Genomic DNA, 24067 nt, shown 5'->3' with positions numbered 1-24067 from the left:
TGCTAGTGGCAGCTAGGAGCTGTCCATAGCTGAACCTCATTAAGAACAAAGTAAATTTCAAAGGACATCAGGACGTGGTTGGATGTGACTGAGCATGAATTCCTTATACAAATTTTGTTCCATTCTAGAAGTATTGCTTGACCATGGATCATATTTTTCTATTTGCTCCTTGGATCTTATCCCTAATGTTCTTCTGATACATTCTGGATCCAAAGAATTTCTGTCTCTGGGCCACTTTCTTGGAACCTTGTGCTAGATGCTTTAATAACTAAATAGTTTTCTCTGAATAGTCTAGTTCCTATCTTTCTCACCACAAACAAAAGCATTAACACTGTGAATAGGTTGGTTCAGATGTTCTGGTTTATGCTTCAGATCACGGTTCATGATATTCTGGCATCATACTTTTGTATTTGTATCCTCAGTGCTTAACATGGTTCCTGGCACACAGGATGCTTACTAATTGATTTATGGGGAATTTCTATCTATCTTAAAATAGTATATGGTCTTCCCATCTCATCACCATTATAACTGACATTTCTTGGGTGTAGTTAACATTTTATCATCAAATAAAATAATAACAGTTCAATGTATTTTCATTTTTTAATTTCAAACAACATTTTAATTTGCTGATTTTTATTATCCTTAGAAATGTCAGCTTTAGTAGAGATAAAAAGAAGGCACTATTGACTATTATATTAACTTTAATATTTTGGATATATCATCTTTTCATTACAGTAGTATAAACTATTTGCTTAAAAATAAGTATGATATTAAATTATTAGATTGGCTAAAACTTATAACATTTGATTTGCACATTTAAAAAATTGTAATAGAGAATGTAATCTATGAAGTCCATAAGCATAATTATCAACATGAGTTGCAAGCATCTTACCTTTTACTCTCTGGATTGCAAAAAGACCACTCTACCACTGGATCTGGGAAGCCTTCTGATATACAGACTATTGCATCTTGGTTTTCGATTCTTCTAAAGTATGGTTTTCTGAGTTTTCCTGTAAAATTAATTCAAGGCACATTTTAAAGTATATGATAAGATTTTTTTTCAAAAGCATTATTGCTTAGGCTGTACCAGGATGTGGCAAATCTGCTTAAAAAGTGTACCTCGCTAAAGGCTCGGGGTTGATCTAGTGGGGTCAGTCCCTGGCTGGCTAATAAATGATACTTTAAATTGAAAAAAAAAAAAAAAAAAAAGCATTATTGCTTATTTATAACTGATCATTTAAGAAGTTTTTTTAGTTCTCAGAAGTAATAAAAATATTTAAACCCCATATCATGTACTTTATTCCATACAATTCATTTATCATATTAACTAACAGAGGTTGAAACCTCGAGTTTCATAGTTGTTCTCTCATCAATATCATTTCTATGGAGCTGATTGGCACTCAAAGTGTTATAAGGGAAAATGAGTATAGGGGGGAAGATGGGATGGGATTATAACAAGATGGGAATTTTATACTTGCTAAGTAAGAAAGAGAGAGAAATACCAGTAATATAAAGCTCTTCATTACCTCATTTGGTTTTGTTTGGTTTTTCATTAATTGTGTAGCAATTAACCTCCTGTTCCCTCCAGAACTGGAATCTATTGTGTCAGGACACTAGTGAAGATATCTTTTTAAACTACATCCTTTAGTTTTAATAGTCCCAATAATGGGGACATGGTACCTTTCAAGGGAACATACTTTAATTAGTAGAAGGTTATTCCTTATAAACCTTTTTTTTTTTTTTTTTTTTGGAGGCTGGGGTTAAGTGACTTGCCCAGGGTTATATAGCTAGGAAGTGTTAAGTGTCTGAGACCAGATTTGAACTCGGGTCCTCCTGAATTCAAGGCTTGTGCTCTATCCATGTGCCACCTAGCTGCCTCTACAAACCATTTTCCAATTGATAAATGGCCAAAGGATACTAACAGACAATTTTCAGATGAAGAAATTAAAATTATTTCTAGTCACATGAAAAAATGCTCCAAATCACTACTGATCAGAGAAATGCAAATTAAGACAACTCTGAGGTACACTACACACCTCTCAGATTGGCTAAAATGATAGGAAAATATAATAATAAATGTTGGAGGGAAGGTGGAAAAACTGGGAAATGAATACATTGTTGGTGGAGTTGTGAACTGATCCAATGCTGAAGAGCATTTTATAACTATATACAAAAGGCTATCAACTGTGCTTACCCTTTGATCTAGCAATGTCTCTATAGGAGCTGAATCCCAAAGAGATCATAAAAAAGGACAGGGTACCCACATGTGCAAAAATGTTTGTAGCAGTTCTTTTTGTGATGGTAAGGAACTGGAAATTGATGCTCATCTCTTAGGAAACAGCTGAATAAGTTATGGTATATGAATGCAATGGAATATTATTGTTCTATAAGGAATGATCAGCAGGATGATTTCAGAAAGACCTGGAGAGTCTTACATGAACTGATGCTAAGTAGAGTGAATCAAGAGAACATTGTACACAGCAAGAACAAGATTATGTGATGATCAACTCTGATGGACCAGGCTCTTTTCAACAATGAGATGATTCAGGCCAATTTTAATAGACATGTAATGGAGAGAGCCATCTAATCCAGAAAAAGGACTATGGGGACTGAATGTGGATCACAACATAGTATTTTCACTTTTTTGTTGTTCTTGCTTTTTTAAATTTCTCATTTTTTTTTCCCTTTTTGATAATTTTTCATGCAGCATGATAAATGTGGAAATATATATATATTTATCGAGGGAAGGAGAAGCATTTAATGGAACACATGGTTTTCCAAGGCTAAATGTTGAAAACTATCTTTGTGTATATTTTGGAAATAAAAGCTAATCTTTTTTGAAAAAAAGGCTATTCTTCACATTAAACCAGTGTGTTCCTCTGTAATGACCAGTATCAATCCTAGTTCTAATCCTTTAAGACTCAATATAATTTGGAATTCTCTTCCACATGACAGCTTTTAAAACATTTAGAATCATACACATTAATTTTAAAACTGGAAAGGATGTTAGAGATCATCTAGTACAATACTTTCACTCAATTCCATTGACTCCTATTCAATTCCTATAGGATAGAAGCTTCCTGAAGACATCTCATTTCATTTTTGTCTTTATATTTGACAGCATTGTGAATAAAGCAGGATTTGACCCCAACTTTCATAATTATAAGTTCATAAAAATCTGTTCACTTCTTTATCATGGAGATGATGGTATTCCCTAAACACTAAGAAGTCCAAGTTTTCTGGAGTGCTGCACTGGCAAAAAGTTGTGCTAAGACATAAGAAGCATTTCTTATCCTTTATTCTGTATGAGCAGGTGGAAAGGTAATGAATGGAATGTTGATGTGCAATGCCATTTAGTCTCAGAGCAACATAAGTCAATCAGGATGGGGAGGAGTCAGAGACAATACCAAATAGAAGTCCTGGTGTACCAGTAGCACGTTTGGGGAAAACATCTGTAGGCCTACAAATGGAATCACCCATTTGCAAGACTACTAAGCTAATGGTTGACTCTGTTCTGTCCAGTAAAGCTGGAGGTAGAAAGAAGGAAGGCAGAGGTTGGGAAAAGTTCTTATTTTCTCTGACCAGTAAGATGAAGTATTGATGTTCTAAAGAAGAAAAAGACAAGTAAATTTAACACATGCCTTTCTCAAAGGGGGCAAGTCACTTTTCCTCTGGTCCTCTGATTCTTCATCTGTAAAAATAATGGGGATGGCCTAGATGAGCCTTATTATCTCTTCCAGCTCACGTTCTAGGTCTCAGGCCTATGTTCATAAATTTTATCAAGCTCTGAAGCATATGGGAAGTGTTGAATCCTCTCAGCTAACAACTTACATAATAGCAAAGTAAGTATTAGATTGATCATTCATATGACTAACATATTATAATTGCTGTATATTGTTGACTTTTAGTAAATGACTTGAATCCTACTCAGAACTTCACATAGGTTATTTCAAGTGGGTCCAAAGAGCACAAGCAATCCAACTTTGTCAATCTTAAAAATCTGCATCCGGTTCTCTAGGCAAAAGATAAGTCTTCTAGAGAATAACAAAATAAATCAAGACATTGAAGCCATTCTCTCAAAGTCTTTTGGATCTCTATTATTAAACCCAACTTACTTCTTACACTCACTGTAAATATCACTGTGTAATTCATAATGTCACTTTGAATTGAAAGTAGGTATTTTCCAGCTTGAGTTTCTGTCATTTTCAGAATGACTATGGAGACAACTCCTCTGCAAAACAGGAAAGAAAATTTGTTATTATGGAAAGTTTGTGAACTACCAAAAAAAATAAAAAAATAAAAAATAAAATAAAATAAGTGATGCTAAATCAGAGCTTCGGTCTGTTAGGGTAAATATTCAATCTCTAATAGTGACCACAAAGTACTCTGTGAAAGAGGAAAGACCTTGCCCTCTCCAATTCATCTTTATCTATAGGATCATTATCTTTATCCCCATCATCAGAACTGGCTCTTAGGTGGAGTTTTAAGGTGTGCAGATGCTCTAGGTATATAATTTCAAGGGATTAGAGAAAGTCTGCTTTAAGAGTAATTACGCTTAAATTACTCATTTTACAGATGATGAGATTAAAGTCCATAAAGAGGTGAAATGGACTTACACAGAAACACATAGATAGTAAGTGACAGAGGCAGGATTCAAACACAGGTCATCTGACTCCAAACTAATACTTCTTTCTACTCTCCAATATTGCCTTCAAAATTCAGTTTTGAACAATTTATTATACATTATGAGCCAACTATGTACAAGGGATTATATTTTGTGCTGGTAATGCATAGATGATACAACACAGATTCTGCTCTCAGCAACTCACAATTGAAAAATGGTAAATGGGGGAGAGCCAAAAAAAATAGGTGCCCAATTATGACTTCAAATCAGTAGGAAATAAGTGCGAAGGGGAAGGACTGACAAAATTCAATGAGATTATGTGCCCTACTTTCTAACTTCCAAAAATAATCTTCCTAATATTAATAGATCTGACTATGTTCTTCTATTGTTCAAAAACCCTCCAGGGCTCCTGTGGCCTCTAGGATCTAATGCCAACTCCTTACCTTGGCATTGAAGGTCCTTCACTACCTCAAAGTTTTATTTTATACTATTATCTTTAATGCTATTATACATTCCACCCAAATTGGATTAAGCTATTTCTTAATCTTTTCTTATCTCCTAGGCTTATGCATTTGTGTACTTTATGTCTGGACTGCTGCTGGCTTCATTTCTACTTATTGAAATCCTTTTCTCCCAAAGCCCAATCAAGTATCAAGACCTCGGTGAGGAGCAGCTACGTGGCGCAGTGGATAGAGCACCAGCCTTGAATTCAGGAGGACCAAAGTTCAAATGTGGTCCCAGACACTTAATACTTCCTAGCTGTGTGACCCTGGGCAAGTCACTTAACCCCAGCCTCAGGGGAAAAAAAAAAGACCTCTGTGAATCCTTCTCTGATTCCATCCCAACCAACATTACTACAACAACTATTACTACTACCACATCCACACACATCCACACATCCACATACATCCACACTAAATCCCAGCTAAAATTGATCTCTTCCTTTTCAAAATTTTCTTTTTTGGATCTTTCTTTAGCCTTTATTACATTTTACCTTATACAATATTTATTTGCAGAAATTCAAAATCCCTCATTTTAGAGGGCAGTGACTGTGTTGTTTTGTTTGTCAACTTTGTGTTCAAAATAACTAAAGAAATACTTTATATTTATAGCTGAATGAGAAATTGGAGTAGGGAGAGATCAATAAAGAGACAGGAAGTATATATTAAGGATTTGTTATGTATGAGGCACTTTGCTAGGGGTGAGTGAAAAAAATACATAAGATTATCAAAAAATTTACATTATAATGGGGAAGAGATTGTTTTCAAGGAAAGTTTTATAGAACAGGTGGCTTTAGGTTGAATCTTGAAAGAAGAAAAGTAATTCCCAGGATCCAGGAGATTAGGAAGGGTATCAGTAGCCCAGTCCAGGAATAAGGAATGGTTTTTAACAAAAGTTCAGAGAAAGGAGACAATATGAATTCAAGATGGAATTAGTCTATTTTGGGTAGAATAAATACAGAATACAAGGAGAGAGATAGATAAAAAAGACGTAAAGATTTTTAAAAAATAAAAATTTGGGTTTAACACATTCCCTACAGTTAAAAGATATGCTCTTTCTCTGATAATATAATCAACTGAGCACTCACAAAAGAATTATTAATAAATATAATACTCTTAATTGTAGAGCTTCTCATTGTTGCATAGTGAAACTACTTTTGAGTATGAGCTACAGAAATCTTCTTACGTTACCATTTCTAACATCCTCATTAACAAGTAATTTCATCTATTTTCAAATGAGCTTTTAGAAAGAGAGATAATTGTGGAAATTATGATTACCTATGTAGAAATTAAGATTCTGGATAATTTGCAAAGAACCTACATTTAAAATCAGCTCTGACACTTGTAACTTATAAGACCTTGAACAAGTTTTTTAATTCTCCTGGCCTTGGTTTGTTACTTTGTAAAATAAGGGGTTTGGTTTATGATATTTAGTATCCCTAAATCTAGACATAGTTTTCTTCTAGGGTAAGAAAATTTAGAGACATTGAACAGAATAATTGCATTTTATTAAATAGAAGCTACCTTACCAGTCATAAAGTTCAGGGATTTCCAGCAATTCAACTCAAGTCAACTGGTCAATTGTAAAGCCCTAATCAAGTGATTAAGGGGAAGAAGTAATCACCATAACCCCATTCCCAAAAGTCATCACTATTGGAAACAGATAAAAGTGTTTTGATCAAAAGATCCCATTGCTTTTAAGAGCAGCTGCCTCCTCCTTTCCTCCTCCCTCCACACACATACATCCATGCATACATACATATATGGCTCTACTTTTAGCAGAGATAATCTTCTTTCCCACAAACAGAGGCATCTCAAGTTACAAAATAATTCTTCTCCACAGAAAAAGACAAACTAAATACGTAATTAAACCAATCTTTTCATTTTACAGATGAGAAAACTAGAGATTGACTTGTCCAAATTGACCTAACTTGATCTAACAGTAATGATTTGGAACTAGATACATTCAAATTCAATTCACTGCTACTCATGTTCAGATCTTATCCAAATAGTGAAATTGAATCTCATTTTATTATTTACCAGAATTATTCCTTTAGGTGTTGTGTGAACATGAAATATTTTCCCACTAAGTTCTATTAAAATTTCAAAGAAATATTTCTCTAGAGAAAAACAATCATATAAAGTCCAAAATAATTTTTGATTTTTGTTTTTATACACTTCTTTTCAAAGAACATTTTCCTTTCTCACAGTATAACTGTATACATTTAGTTCTCCCTTAAAACCTTACCAGGTATTATTTAAATAAACTATAAAATTTACATAATCTTTGTTTTTAAAATAGATCTACATAGTTAATTTGCATCTTGCTGGAAAAGCTCACAAATTCTATGAAACTTGACTGTTTAACACTAATTTATACCTCCCATTCTAATTTATTTTTATTTTCAGTTCCAATTTTCCCCCTCCATCCACTGAGAAAGCAAGAAATGCAATACCTATTATACATATGATCTACTTCCAATATTTAACACAACTGCCTGACTACAAGAGCTCTACATAAATGTTTTTTTCAGCCTGTTAGATAATGTAAATGGTCCTTCAATCTCTAAATCTAAAAAGTCAAAGTTTTACCCATTCCTTCAGGTGACAACTTTGCTATTAATAAGTATTTATTGACCTAATACCTAACTGATTAATAACAAAGAAGTTCTAAAGACTATAGCTCATTTGAAGTGAGGACTGGACTAGCAGGGGTCTTTAAAGTAGTTTCACTCCCACTTCCTCTGGTGACCTGCAGGCAAATGGAACCTTTAGAAGACCTTTCCTGTATCTCACAAGATACCAGATTAACAAATCAGATGACTCCCTACCCTTGCTTAGATATGTAAATGTAAACCTGAAGTCAGCCTGTATGGATAATTCTAGGTTGTCACACATTGTGGCTATTATGGACAAATGGGTAGTGGTAATGGGTTCAGGAATAAGTTCAGGAGCTATAACTAATAACAACGATAAATCATAATAATAGCTAAGATTTTGTTGTTGTTGAGTCATGTCGGTTGTATCTGGCTCTTCATAACCCCATTTGGGTTTTCTTGGCAAAAATACTAAAGTGGTTTGTCATTTCCTTCTCTAGCTCTTTTTACAGATAAGGAAACTATGGCAAATATGGTTAAGCGATTTAGGGTTACACAGCTACTAAGTATCTAAATCCAGATTTGATGTCTTCTTGACTACTACAGTTCTAGTCTAGTGTTCTATTTAGTGCACCACCTAGCTGCTCCTTGTCCAAATGAGTCACTGCCATTAGCTCCTTAATCTTAACTACAACTCCTTAGTCACAGAATAGAATTGCCATTAACAACTATATCTTTAAAATAAGTTTTTAAAGTTTCTTGATCCCTAGATACAAACCACTAGAAATAAATAGAGAGATATTATAGATGGTAGTCATTATGAAATAACAAAGTCTTCACTTTTATTTTACTTTTCTGTCTTTTCTTACTACTCCTTTTGTTCCTTTCTCTTATTCCTTTTCTGACATTTGTTTGAGTGGACATTTCTTAAGAATTAGTCCAAGTAGTCTCACCTTTTCAAAACTAGCAATGATGAGTATTATCTTGAATGAGTTTTAAAAGTGTATTGTTTCAGAGTCAGTGGTTCTTATTCTCAAGTTATTCCTTAGTAGTAAGTAAACTTGGAATTGCACTCACTCTTTGGTCTTTAGGACATCCACATCATGCACTATACATACATAAATATACATGTAAAATTATTATAGACTGACATTTATATTCAAAAATGATGTCACTGGTAAGTCAGTAGGGCATGTGTTTTATCATGTAGTGGTGATGTTCTGGGTTTGAGTCATCCGTACCACTCAGGATGCTTTGCAGTCCTACAAGAACTCTGTGAACCCATGAACAGATTACGAATATCTCTAAAAATAGTCCAGTAACTATGAAATAAAATCTAATTCTAAAATTATTTGATTCCATTAGTTTTTTTTTTTTATCAAAGTAAAATTGTGTGTGTGTGTGTGTGTGTGTGTGTGTGTGTGTGTGTGTGTGTGTGAAGGAAAAGCACTCAATTCAATCCAACAGAAGCCAATATCAAGAATTAATGCAGGTAGTTTTTCTCAGGTAAACGATTTCACCCCCCCCCCCCAAACACACACACACACACACCCCACACACACACACACACCAAGGGAAGGAACTCTCAGTTTTCTTCTTTGCTTTTCACCATAATCAGATGAAAAGATTGTGGACTTGTCAGTAAGTTTTTTCAGTAACATGCCTCTAAGCAATAAGCCTTCAGATGTTAATAAAGTTCTTCATTTTAACTCAAATTTTAAAAAGTAACTATGCCACATCAATCTGAAAAGTACCTCAAAAGAGGAAAAGAAAGTGAATGTGTCCAAAGATCTGGAACAAAACTTCAAAAGCATGTGCACTGGTCTGAAAAAGTTACTGTTTTAATTTACCTTGAACACTGATTGACCTCTCCTCTACATGCAATTCACAACCACAATATATATTTATACATATATAAAAATGCCTATATTAATGTATGTATGTGTGTGTGTACACACATACACATTCTGCTGTCTAGGTTGCTCCCTTGTGGCTGATAATAAATTTCAGAGATGGAGACTCTTTACCTTTCTCAGGCCATTAGATCACTATTGAGTATTGCACGCCTACAAAAGTATTTTCTTCTTTATAGAATGATTGCTGTAATATACCAAATAGTTCTGTGTTTGGAGAGTGAGGGTGGAGTAGGTAGTACTAATAAGATAGATACAGATGGATTATATCCTGTCTGTCCTTCACATCTGTGATAACTGGTCTTTAAGGAGTGACAGCAGTAGGGGGAGAAAAGAGAAGCAAAAATCAAAGAATTTTAGAGATGAAAAGGATTTTAGGGATCATCTTGTAATTCTCATTTTACAAATGAAAAATCAGAGGACCAGAGATATGAAGGGATTTGACCAAATTCACACAGCTAGATGGAAGCAGTCTCTTAACTCTTTCTGAGGGATTTTTTCCACTACAGCAAGTTACATTTCAACTGGAAAATAATCTCTGAAACAATTAAATTTTGGTTTAGAGGAAGAATTAAGATGAAAAATTTGTCATAGAGAGTCCAAATACTTCCTGACATATTGTTAAAAAATACCATATATTGCAAAATATTGAAACAGCAGAAGCCTTTTCTTTTGGGGTTACCTATGAATGTAACTAAAATGAAAGGTTGCAAATATTTTTCACCTAAGGACAACAATCACTTAAAAAAATAAGATATCCCAGTATATTCTCTGAATAAACTAGAGAGTCTTTTTTTTTTTTTTATCAACTTTTAGTTTGTCAGCCACTACACAAATATAGGTGTTTCCAATACAAGAAATCTGAGCAATGGTGGGGAGCTGTCCACATGTGAAATCCGCATGTACTGAAATAGTCAAGATTGGAAGTGGGTTATTGGTTAGCTCTAAAATATAGGACTGAAAAGGACAAAATGATCTTTGTCCTAGTCTCTTCATCAGTAAAATGAGAACTAAATGGCCTTCAAGGTCTTGTAACCATTTGAAGATCCAGTTTCTTGAGTTCTTGACAGATCTTAATCAAGGCTTGTCTATTTTGTCCTTCGGATGTTGATATTACTGCTGATATGCTCAGGACAAGCCTCTTGCCTTTGTGGCCCTAAGTTTCTCCTTCAGTTTCATCCAACCATCCACTTGCTTCTGGCTCCTCGATACTTCACTTGACTCATTTCCTCACTTTAGTTAGCACTGAAGATGAATAGGTTCACACCACTCACTACACATTCAGACAAATCTAAAGTAATGAACAATTATTAAGCCTTGCTGGCCTGAAGTCAACTCCATGGAAAGCTCTTGCCTCCAGCTCTTGTCCAGTCTGGAAAGTTTTTTATAAAGTGTACAAGTTTAAATTTGTCTAGATCATGTACTAGTTTTCTAGAATTTAAATTTATTTATATATCACTTTTTATTCAATGAGAGGCAACAGAGTAATGGGTAAACTTCTGGACTCAGAGTCAAAGAAAATAAAGAAGATCTGGGTTCAGATCCTGCTTCTGACACTTCAGACTAACCATAGATATATTGCTTAATCTTTCTGAATGCCTTTATGACTAACCATAGACATATTGCTTACTCTTTCTGAATGCCAGGAAATTCCATAATACTTTTTATTAATTTATAAAGAGGTCCCTGTTTGGTACAGGGACTTTCTATTCCATTCTTTCCTCCAGTGAAATTGTTTCATGCAGGTATTAAAAGAAACTTTTAAAAATTACAAGTGAACTACATTTTGGGGCAAGAAAGGCTGTTCTTGTGTGTTTATTTCTCTGCTTACCTGTTTTGTAAATCAAAGTGAGGTTGGCAATCAGTTGAGCTATTCTTAAAGAACCAAGTACATGAAATGTTCCCTGGGATACTCAAAATCACTTGCAATGTAATGTTTGCAAAAATATCTACTTCAACTGTCTCAGATGCTTCATATGCAATTCCTGGGTTTTCGGGTCTCAAGGAACATCCAAGGTCTTTCATTAGATTTGATGCCTGCATTGAAAAATAAACAAATTCATACAAATGGCAGTAGTTAAGACTATGGCCATATCTTAAACAAAAATTGTATTAAATATTTATATTTTTCATATCACAAAACACTTAGCCTCATTATCTAGAATATATATACATATAACATGTAATATGTATGTAATATAATAAAAAGCTAAAAAGTTAAAAAACTACTAACTTTTAATTGCATCTTCAAATAATTTCATAAGCATTAATCAATTATTACAATATTCAAAAGGGGTAAACAAATGGTAGTTTACTGACAAGAAACACACTACAATGCTTAAGAATAGCATGGAAACTGGGTCAGCAAGAATTAGAAATCTATAATAATTTCTTGGATCTAATATTTTGCTGCCTCAAATGTTAGTGAGGGCAATGAAAGAAGGTGAAGCAGTAGTTTCTGTTTTACACCACCTACAATGCATCCACTGTCAAATCTCACAGAATCATGAGATTCAAGGCTGAAAGAGGCTTCATAAATTCATGGATTATTTTCTCTGAATGAATCATTTCAAGTGACTTATATTAGAGATGAGGAAATAAAAACAAGAGAGGTTAAGTGATTTGCTAATCATCAAATTTGTAAAAGGATCAGAAATTGAATGTCCATGTCTCTGGCTTCAAGTATATTATATTACATTCCTTATGGTATGGAGCAAAGAAATACTTCATTAAAAAAAAAAAAAAAAGGTTGGCTTCAATGTTGTATGAAGATGTATTCTGATGGAAGTGGATATCTTCAACATAAAGAAGATCCAACTCACTTCCAGTTGATCAATGATGAACAGAAACAACTACACCCAGAGAAGAAACACTGGGAAGTGAATGTAAATTGTTAGCACTACTGTCTATCTACCCAGGTTACTTATACCTTCGGAATCTAATACTTAATGTGCAACAAGAAAATGGTATTTACATACATATATTGTATCTAGGTTATATTATAACACATGTAAAATGTATGGGATTGCCTGTCATCAAGGGGAGGGAGTAGAGGGAGGGAGGGGATAATTTGGAAAAATGAATACAAGGGATAATGTTATGAAAAAAAAATTACTCATGCATATATACTGTCAAAAAAATTATAAATAAAATTAAAACAAACAAAAAAAAAGGTTGGATCTCTTTTTCTTGGACACAGGCTGGATGTGTATTTTTATATCAATCTTACTATAACATATATCTTTAGTTCTATGTTCTCATCATGTCTGTAAAATATCTTGGGGCAGATAAGTGGATAAATGTCACATCTGAATACAGGAAGATTTCTCCTTCTGAGTTCAAACCTGGCCTTAGACATTTATTAGCTGTCTTATCACTTACTTCACTCTATTTACCTTGGCTTCTCATAAATTGCCTAAGTTTTAAGTAACATTTGTTACTTGATCAACATAAGGACTAAAGTCAGTGAGATCCAGAATAAGCCTGACCAGGACAAATAATCCAAAAGCAGAGCAGGCTGTTTCACTGGTATACAAATGGCCCTCTTCTAGAAGCAAAGGCAAGAACAGAGTTATCCATTTCTACATTTTTTCCTGGTTCAAGAACTAGCCAATTTAATATTTAATCTATCAGAAATAGCTGCTCAGGACATCAGGTCTCACTATTATCTGTTACTGTTTGTCTTAATCTCTAATTTTATTAGTTTAAATAATATCTTTTAAAAAAAGAACCAAGATACCCATGTATATGTATTGTCAAAAAAAAAAAATTATAATTATAAAATTAATAAATTATAAAAAAAAAAGAACCAAGAATTTCTGAGCCCTTTAACAATTTAGATGAGTAAATTGTGAAAATGATGGTCTTAAGAGAGTACTCTAGAGCATTTAAAGGTTAAGTGACTTGTCCAAGATTAAGGAACTTGCATAGAGTCGATATGTTCCAGAGGCTGAAATTTGAGCCCAGATTTCCTGATTCTGAGGCTGGTCCTTTATATGGTTTAATTTTTTAAAGGAAAAGTTATCTTTGTAATAATTTTTTTTCATTCAATTATTTAAATATGTATATATGCATGAGGCAGCTAGGTATAGAAGAAGATAATGAGCTGGTCTAAGTCAGAAAGACCTAGATTCAAATCCCATCTCTGACACACACTGGCCGTGTGACCCTAGACAAATAATTTAGCTTTTTGCTGATCCAGACTACTAAGACTATATGTAGTTCCATCATTTGTCCCATTTATTCATCTTTGTTCCAGAAAAGTAGTAGACCTATGTTCATTCTGTGGCAGGGAAGATTATCCTCGTGCCCAGCAACCCAGGCTTCTAGATTCATAGAATACATTCTCCCAGCTAGATGTAAATATTTGACTGGGGAAACAGACAAAAGGATTCAGATACAGAGAGATAAAGAGGGGAGAGAAGACTAGTATCTCTAAATCCTGAATTTTTATTTTTATCTTTTCTTAGCTACTCTACTCAATGTAAGAGAAGAGGTTTGAATTTCCAAGTGGTCTTATAAGTCTGAATTTGCAATGTCATCAATGTATTAATGAATTTTTTTTAATATAGTGTTTTTTGGGGGACAACTACATGACTCAGTGGATTAATTCTGGTCCTAGAGTCAGTTAGACCAATGTTCAAATCTGGCCTCAGACACTTACTAGTTATGTGACCCCAGATAAGTCATTTAACCCTGTTTGTCTTGGTTTTCTCACCTGTAAAATGAGTTAGCAAACCACTTTAGAATCTTTGCCAAGAAAATCCCAAATAGGATGTTAAAAAGTTGGGCACAACTAAACAGGTGAGGTGTTTTTTTTAATTCTACAGATTAATTGAATGTTATACTTCATAAATGAGACCAAATCTATCTCTCTCACTACCTTTTAGTCATTCAAGTAATGACTACAGCATCATAGGATTAATTTGAAGGTCAAGAAACATTTATTAAGCTTATTAGGTGCACTTCACTAACTCCTATCAATATGAATAAAAGCCAAAATACTGTCCCTGTCCTCAAGAAGAAAAGATATAAATAACCACATATATAAAAGATATATACAAGGTAGAAGGAAATCACTATCAGTGAGGACAGGGAAAGTCCTCTGGAAAATGTAATATTTGAGCTGAAACTTGAAGGAATCCAAGAAAGAGAAGAAGCTGAAATGAGGGAGGAGAATATTCCAGGGTTGGAAAAACAGTCAGTAAAAAAGATATGGAGAAAAAAGATAGAACAAAAACTATGCCACCTGGACTGCAGTGCAGAGCAGGTAGTAATAAGAAAACTGGGAATGTAGGAAAGGGCCAAGTTGTGAAGGCCTTTAAATGCTCAACAGACTTTGTATTTGATCCTGAGGGAACAGATGTCACTGTAGTTTACTAATTAGAGGAAAGAGTCAGATCTGGGATTTAGGAAAATCAATTATCAGCCAAGTGGAGGATAGATTAGGGTGAGGTGAGACTTGAAGCAAAGAGCCTGATTAAAAACCTCTTACAACAATCCAGGCAAGAGATTTTGAGGTCTTGTTCTAGTGTGAGTAAAGAGAACATAGATGAGAAACATGATAGAAACAAAAAGACTTGACCACAGATTGCATTATGTGAGGTAAATGCAAACTGAGGAGTTGAGGATGACATCAAGGTCTTCAGTCCAGGCAACTGGAAGGATATTGGTGCCCTCTACATTAATAGGAAAGCTGAGCAGAAAAAGGATAATTGGATCTGTTGAGTTTCAGGTGCCTATAGAACTTTATATTCTAGAACTGGGAAGGGTCTTAAAAGTGATTTTGTTCATTTTACAGATGAGGATTAGATAGATTAAATAATTTGTACAAGGTCTCACAGGTAATAATTGTCAGAGATGGGATTTGAACCCAAATCCTCTATATTCAGAGTTAGCTCTCTTTCCACAGTGTTATGATGATATACTTAACAATTAATATGCAAAGATATTAGATCTGGGTACAGATGAAATCCATACAGCTTTTGGAGCTGAACAAAACCTAAGGAGAGTCTCTGGAATAATTTCTTCTATTGTCTAATTTTTTAAAAACTATTAATGTTATTTTACCGTAAATGTTGTTGATGATGTCCTTATTGAGGAATCATTGCTCTTGTGATCAATGAACACACATTTTATCACAGGTGGGTCTTGATTTGCATTGGATCCAAATGCCATTGCTGAAATAATAACTGCAAAACAAAATCAAAACAATTTAAAATTGTTAAAAACATTTAAAAATTTTAAAGCATTAAAATTAATAACTATGGCACACAATATCTCAAAAACTGAAAACACTCTACCAAATTATTTTTGAGGAAAATATAGTATTAATACTTAAAACACAAATGAGTAAAGCAAAAAGAACTATCGACCAATACTATTAATGATTATTGACACACACAAAAGCTACCTAGATAGAAAAATTTTTCATGAAAGGCATGTTAACTAACTTATAGAAATAGATTACTTGGTGATCATAACAGCAAAATAAAAGATATTTTTTACTATTAGGTTGACTAGTTCCTCAATTTAGAATATTAAATAGTTCTTTTTTTTCCCCTTTTTTCTTTTTTCTGAGGCTGGGGTTAAATGACTTGCCCAGGGTCACACAGCTAGGAAGTGTTAAGTGTCTGAGAGCAAATTTGAACTTGGGTCCTCCTGAATTCAAGGCTGGTGCTCTATCCACTACGCCATCTAGCTGCCACCTAGCTGCCCCCTATTAAATAGTTCTACAAGCAACCAATGAACACCACTGTGGGGTCACTTTCCAAATTCTTGTATTTATTCTGTAAGGTTTTATGCCCTATATAGGGCATAAAACATAGAGAACTATATGGTTTTCCCTGTTAGAATGTAAATTCCTTGAGAGCAGACTAATTTTTTTTTGTCTTTACATATCATAATTACCAAATAATACTTTTTGATTGATTGATTGGTTATGATTAGTTAGAAGACCAGTATAAGTAACACATTTGGCTAATCTGGCTATAGTATAAGAAATAAATAAGAAGAGAGATTGATGCAAGTTCCAAATTTCTGCTGTTAATGATATTTAATTTGTTCAAGATAATGCTGGAGTTATTTTCTCTCCCTAATTTACTCTGGACCTGCTAAGTCTTATAAAACAGTTGAAATTTTCCAAAAGCTATTAATATTTGCAGATAGTGATCAGACTCCAACACTTATGATAATTTCATGCATTCCATTACTGAATACATGAAATCAAGAGAACTTTTTAGCCAGAGAGGATTATCTAATTGATTATTTGCTAAAGGTTTGATGGAAGCTGATGGGGGTGGAGGAGGGAAGGGGAGAAGTCTCTTCTAGGCAACCACAAGGTCTATAGTTGAAAAGTTATGTCTCTTTTTCAGATGTATCTTTTGTGTTGGTATTTTGGATTGAAGAGAAATCAAAGCATTATCTATCTAGCAATCAAACTAGATACTAGGAAAATATGCTTGCTAAGTAAAACTAGTCTTCAGTTATCCTAAAGCTTCTCCAATCTGCTAGGTTTTCCTAAACTCAGATAAAGGCGTAAATGTCTAATAACAGACCTGACTCTTCCCAGGGGAATTAATATTTAATTGGGAAGCCAAAGCTTTGATCTAAGAATTAAAGCTCTATAGGTGGAATTCTACCTATAATGTTGGCAGAAGGTATTTTGAAGAAAAATAAAATAGTGCCCCTGATATCACACCAATCTACCAAAGACAAGTCTTGCTTGCACAAAAAATTAGAAATGTAAAATAATTGGTTAGATTGATACTTCTAAAGCAAATAAAAATAATACTCTTGGACTAGATAACCTTTAGAAATACCCTCCAACTTGAACTTTTCAGGTGTCCCATTTTACAATTGAAGGAACTGAGACTAACAAGGGTTAAATTACTTGCCAGAGTCATACAACTATGAAAAATCTAACGTTAGATTTCAACTCATTTTTACTCTGTAAAAGGGAAAGGAAAACTTCCTATAAAAAACTTATTCCCAAGAATTCTACATAGTCTCCAAATGCATTGGTTAAATCATATAACTCCCTAGATCAAAGCCTTTCAGCAGTTTACCAAGACCTACCTACTCAATCCTGCTACTGTGGAAAAAGAACCAGAATAGCAATCAAAAGACCTATATGGGAGGCTCTACCATATATTGCCTGGATGACCTTAAACAAATCACTTTATTTTTCTTAGTTTATTCATTTATAAAATGAGGATGTAAATGATCTAAGACCCTTTCTACCTCTAATATTCTACAGTTCTGTAGATAAAATATAAATTCCTTTGCCCTACATTACAATTAGGTTACAATTTACCTAATAGCTTTATGTACTTTCCCCCATCTCCAACTATTGAAAGCCTTCTTCAAGGCTCCAGCTCAAAATCAAATATAATATTCCTCCATGTTTATCTTTTTGATTGCTCACATTCCATGCCTTGGCTCAACTAGAAGTGATCCTTCCTTAAATCACAATCCATTCTGTAATGTACTTTATCATTTTTCTATATTAAGATTTTATGAATATCTCCTTCCAGACTAGATTTTTAAGGTCCTTGAGGACAAGGGCTACTATATTGAACCTCCACAAAAGGATCCAAAGGCTTGAATGTAGTAATAGTAGTAGCAGCAGTAGAAGTAGAAAAGAGGAAGAGGATCAGTAGCAGTACTAGCAGTAGTAGTAGTAATAGTAGTAGTAGTAGTAGTAGTAGTAATAGTAGTAGTAGTAGTAGCAGTAGCAGCAGCAGTAATTACTTACCGGACCTAATTCATTAATGTGGCTAATTCATCTCTTATTTAGTAAGGTGTTTTTTTTTTTTTAAGAAGATTTTCAGGAGTATTAGAGTATTAAGAAATTAAATTACTTTCCCATGATTAAACAATTAAATATGAATTAGAGATAGAACTGAAATCAATGCTTTCTGACAATAAACACTCTTTCCACTATATCAGGATTGAATAGAAAGATCTTCAGAACAAAAACAGGCCCCCTTATCCACACTACAACATACTCTTAATAATCACTTAACAATTGTTTGAATTGAATCCAGATGTTCCAGAAGAATTAATTCATCTCACTTCCAAGAAGCATTTAATTCAGCAGATTTTTAATTGAATACAGGGTGTCCTCCCCCAATTTAACTTTGAGAGCAGGGCTTATCAGTATCTCTCTTCCCCTAGAGTCTCAATTTTGAGTTAAACTCCTGAGGTTTTGGGGTAGATTAGAAAAAAGATTTTAGCAATTTGCAGTTTTCTGAGGAAAATGAAAGAAACAAAGATTTTAAAAAAAAATGCAGTTCTTTAAAAGAACTCTCCATCTAAAATCTGCATTTTAAAACTGGAAAAGACTTTGGAGATAGTACAGTATAACCTCCTTATTTTACAGATGAGAAAATTGAGGTCCAGAAAAATTAAGTCTTTCAGTCAGATAGTAGACAATTCAAAAACAAATTCTCTTAACTCCAAACCCTTTCCATTACCTCTGCTTCAACTTGTTCGAGTGAAACTATTGAGATTTGGAGAAACAATAATTTGATATTTAAATTATAATTGTATACGTTTTATTTCTATGCATATAAAGCGTTTTTACTGTCTGATAATTGGTTTTCAAATTTTTTTTGAAGGGGAGGAAGATTTTTATTTATTTTTTTTTGGTCTGGGGTGAAAGAGTTCTAGGAGCACGTTTTTCTCCACAGTTCGTTCCATTACCAAAACCATCAGGGAGGGATGAATGCCCCTGCGCAATTCCTGGTTATACCCTCCCACGAAGTCCATAGCGAGACAGTTTGCTGCTATCTCACCCCGACCTCGGAGTCCGATTTTTCCCACCAGACTCCGGATGCCAGATTCCGGATGCCAAACTCCGGCGGCCACACAGTGCCCCCAGGCGGGTATAGACCCGGGAGAGATGGAACTCTCTCAGGGGACTGACGAGGATGGGGAGGAGGGGGCGGTGTTAAACTGAATGGGGCTTGAGAAGAGATGGCCGGGAATCAGAGTACTCCGCTTTGGGAAGGAGGAAAGAGCAAGATGAGTGAGTTTCAGAGGAAGGAAAGGGAATGAACGAAAGGGAAAAGCAAGAAACGGAGGAAAAGTTCGAAGCGATTGGAGGGGAAAGGAGAAGGCCGGATGAGGAGGGTCAGATGAAAAGAGGAGGGGCAAGGAAGACGGCAGGAAATCTTGAAAGAAAGGAAGGCAAAGGAGAGGGCAGAACGATTGAAAGAGAGCGCAAAATGGAGCTGGATAGAGAGTTCGCATGGGGACTGAGGCGGTAGGCAAAAAGTAAGCTGGAGAGAAAGAAAGGAGACTTGGCGGCGGTGGAGTGAAGGAAGAAGGGAGAGCTAAGAAAGGAGGTTGGGAGCGTGGCTCTGGTAGGGGAGGGTCTTACCGAGAAGTCGGAGCTGGCCGCGGCCGCCTAGGAGCCAAAACACCAGCATGGCCTCCCGTGCCACAGGGGTCCCCCAGGCCAGCGCTGCGGGCCCGGAGCCCGCAGATCCTTCCCCAGTCTGGCGCGCCAAGCGCTGCAGGTGGCTCTTAAGGCTGCGCGTCACCAACCACAAATTCCCTCGTAACTGCGGCAAAGTAAATGAGCGGGGGAAACCCTTCTTCGGTGTGGCTCCTTATAATGACCGCGTGCAGAGGCCAGGGGCTGGGCCAGGAGGGATACTGCTGGAGTTGGAAGTTGAAAATACTTTGCTGGGGGAAGTGTCCGACCTGCCCGGCAGAGCCCCAAGTGCAAAGAAAGTGTCGCTGGCATGGGAAGCCTGTGGGCGCGGCTTTAAAGTTTGCATACATCTATACAGTATCCAGAAGTGTCTTATAATAATTCCTCGATAGGAATTGATTATCTCCACTTTACAAATGAGGAAACGGAGGCATACAGGCAAAGGGGCTTACTAATGTCACAGATAATGTCTAAGGCAGGATTTGAAACTAAATCTTTTTGGCTTCCAATCCATCACTATGCATTACACTACTGTTTCTGGTTTCTCTGTTAGGAAGCTGGTACTTTAGGTAGGCAAGGAAGACTGAATATTTAGCCTGTCACAATGGATCTAATGATGGATTTGGAGTCAGGAAAACCTAGGTCTAAAATCGTACTTTGGATACTAACTCTGTAACTATGATCTCAACCACTCTGAGACTCATTTTCTCCACCTTTAAACTATCCACGCTATCTACCTCAAAGAATTGTTGTGAGGCTAAAGTGAAATAATGTACGTAAAACGCTTTTCAAAGAAAACTAAGGCTAAGGGAATTGAAACAATTTGCACAAGATCACTGGGGCAGTAAACTTCCTATTCAGGATCTCTGACTTCTGAGCCGGTGTTCCTTCTACTGTTCCTACACCCTACTTCTGGGCTACTAGGAAGAGAAGTACTCAAGTGATACAGCTAAGTATGATCAAAAGGGGAAATCTTTGCCCCTTACCTAAAAAAAAAAAAAAAAAGTCCTGACCTGCATACATTCCAAAGTAAAATCATAAAAATCTATGCTATTACAAATCTATATCTATTACATTCATTTGAATGTCGTTTTTCTAATTTGTATGAGAATTCAATATATGACATAGCAGATAAACATATGGTATAATTCTGACTCCTTCACTATGCAGTTGTATAAGTGGGGAAAAAAATGCATTAAATGTTCAATATCTACAGACCACTGCTCTAAGCACTGGGTAAGACACAAAAACTTAGAAAAAATTCAATCTCTATCCATATGGAGTTCCAAGTCAAATAGAATTAAACCTCTCTGGGTCTCAGTATACTTATCTATAAAATTAGAGGTTCATGGCATCAGAACGGCAGACTAAGAAATGGAAGGTTATGTTAAAGACTATTAATTCAAGCCCCTCATTTTAAATATGAGCAAATTAGTTCAAAATCACATGTCCAAGGTCACAGAAGTAATATGTGGAAGAGTCAGAATTTGAAATCAGAGTTTCTGAGTCCAAATCTAATATTCTTTCAATGAACTATGAAGTCCTTTCTGGCTCTAAAAATCCAATTTCTTACATTATTTTTTTTTTTCTCATACAACATTGATGGTGTTCTAATTTGTACAAAACTTTTGTTCAGATATAAAAATTAGACATGGGAAATCTATAAACATTGTGTCAAAACATCACAGAAACAAAATCTGAGATAGAAGAAATCTCAGAGATCACTTAGTCTAACCTATACATAAGTAGATATCCTCATACAACTGGTCACTTAAACTGCTGAAGACTTCCAATGATGGGGAGCTTACTACCTCCACAGAAAGGTCCTGAGAAAGTTCAATCTACTTCTGGTTAGCTCTAAATTTTCCTTACATTGAGTTCAAATCTCCTGCTCCTAGTTCTTCCATCACTCAATGTGACACCCCTTCAAATACTTGAAGACAGCTGTCATGTCCCCATAAGCCTTTTCTCAGTTCCTTAAACTGATCCTTGTAGGGTATGGTTTCAAGTCCCCCTTACCCTTCTGGTTACCTTCCTCTGGACATGCTACCGATTGTCAACATCCTCTCTAAAATATAGCACACCAAACTGAACAAAATACTAAAGATTTGGTCTGATTAAGGTAAAGGACAAAAGAAATATAACTTTCCTTGTTCTAAACTCTACAATTTTGTAAATGTAACCTATGATTAAGTCACATTGTTGCCTCATTGAGCAAGTTCAACATGAAGTCAAATAGGTCTTTTGTATATAGATTGTTGAGAAGCCAAATTCTCTCTTGTATTTTTGAAGGTGGTGATAGCATTTGGGGCTCTTTTCTACTCTGTATTCGTACACATGTAAATTTATAAGTGCACACACACACACATTCATACTATATTCTTGTGGTAACAAAAAACTGAAAGCAAATTAAATGTCCGTGGATTGTGAGATGGACGAGGAAGTTGTTATATATTAATATATTATAAGAAATGATGTGTATGCATACATTGTATTTAATTTATACTTTAACATATTTGACATGTATTAGTCAACCTGCCATGGGGGAGAGGGGGAATGAGGGGAAAAATTGGAGTGAAGGATTTGGCAGTTGTCAATGCTACATATATCTGGTAAATAAAAGCTATAATTAATAAAAAAAAGAAATGATGGAAATCAGAGAAGCATGGACAGAATTATGGGAAAACAGGCAGAATTAGGGGAAATGATGCAAGGGAAAAAACAAAATCAAGAGGACGATATGCATTTTGATGACAATAACATAAATGAAAACAACACTAAAAGGAAGCTAAAGTTAGATAATGTGGTGATCAATATTAATTCCAGAGATTCCATTGAACTACTCCTCCTTCCTACTCAATAATAGCAAGTAACACCACTATGGTAGTAAATATGGAATATGATTACGGACTTTATCATTGTATCAAATAGTTTAACTTAACTGTTTTATTGTTTCTCTTTATTGTAAAGGAGAACTTAGTGGTTAGAGTGGATTATATCAGGAAATGATGATGATGCAAAAATAAACAGAACTAATAAAACCTTTTTAAAATTATTATAGGTTAAATGAGAGGACATATACCTGTGGTACCCACACCTGAAGACAAAGTTTTTTCAGATACTATGGATAATAGATATGGAGTTTCGTTACAGTCAAAGTTATTATATATTTAATAAGATGGCACATACCTGTAACCCCTATACCTGGGGACAAAATTCCTTTAATCCTCCAAGGTGTACACTGGTTCCTAAACTTGAATCCCATCCCCATCATTAATAGGGAAAACTAAAAAAAAAAAAAAAAAAAAAGTGTCTTGGGAATTCAAAGTTTTGAGAAAAAGAAAAGTTCTGGGAACAGAAAGGCAAAAGCATTTCCAAGAAAGAATAGTTTTCTAACAGAGCTTGAGCAACTATATTCCTCCTCTACCTTGAATTTTCTCAAATGCCCTTGTGAATGACCAGCAAAAAGACCAGGTCCTCCTAACTATTGGTGGAGTTGTGGACTGATCCAATCATTCTGGAGAGCAATGTGGAACTATGCCCAAAGGGATATAAAAATGTCACTATTGGGTCTGGATCCTAAAAAGATCAATTAAAAGGGAAAAAGAGCCACATATGCAAAAATGTTTGTAGCAGTCCTTTTTGTGGAATTGGAAACTGAGAAGATACCCATCAGTTGGAGAATGGCTGAATAATCAATAAGTAATGTGATTTTTCTATAAAAAATGATGAACAGGCAGGTTTTAGAAAGATCTAGAAAGGTTTACATGAACTGATGCTGAGTGAAGCAACAAGAATCAAGCAAACATTGTACACAACAACAATAGGATTGTATAATGATCAACTATGATAGACTTGACTCTTCTCAGAGGTTCATAATCCAAGAAAATCCTAGTAAACTTTGAGTAGAAAACACCCAAAAAGCATTGAAAAAGCACTGAATTGTACTGGATATGGATCAATGCAGGTTATTTTCACTTTTGTTTTTTCCT

At 35.0% G+C, this 24067-nt stretch overlaps 1 protein-coding gene across 2 annotated transcripts in view; it reads right to left on the bottom strand.

The window, feature by feature from the left end:
• The window catches only part of FLT3 (fms related receptor tyrosine kinase 3), a 74556-nt gene extending 54198 nt beyond the window's left edge, over nt 1-20358 (bottom strand). For both annotated transcript variants that reach the window (XM_074303579.1, XM_074303580.1), the window contains exons 1-5: nt 20019-20358; nt 15704-15825; nt 11466-11671; nt 4116-4231; nt 893-1010 (exon numbers count right to left, since the gene is read on the bottom strand). In XM_074303579.1, the coding sequence (XP_074159680.1) occupies nt 893-1010; nt 4116-4231; nt 11466-11671; nt 15704-15825; nt 20019-20067 (611 nt within the window). In that variant the 5' untranslated portion in view covers nt 20068-20358. The remainder of the gene's footprint in view (nt 1-892; nt 1011-4115; nt 4232-11465; nt 11672-15703; nt 15826-20018) is intronic.
• Nucleotides 20359-24067: the final 3709 nt, after the last annotated feature.

Source organism: Sminthopsis crassicaudata, chromosome 3, assembly GCF_048593235.1.
Source record: "Sminthopsis crassicaudata isolate SCR6 chromosome 3, ASM4859323v1, whole genome shotgun sequence".
Taxonomy (NCBI): Eukaryota; Metazoa; Chordata; class Mammalia; order Dasyuromorphia; family Dasyuridae; genus Sminthopsis; species Sminthopsis crassicaudata.
This window is presented reverse-complemented; position numbering and strand designations above follow the sequence as displayed.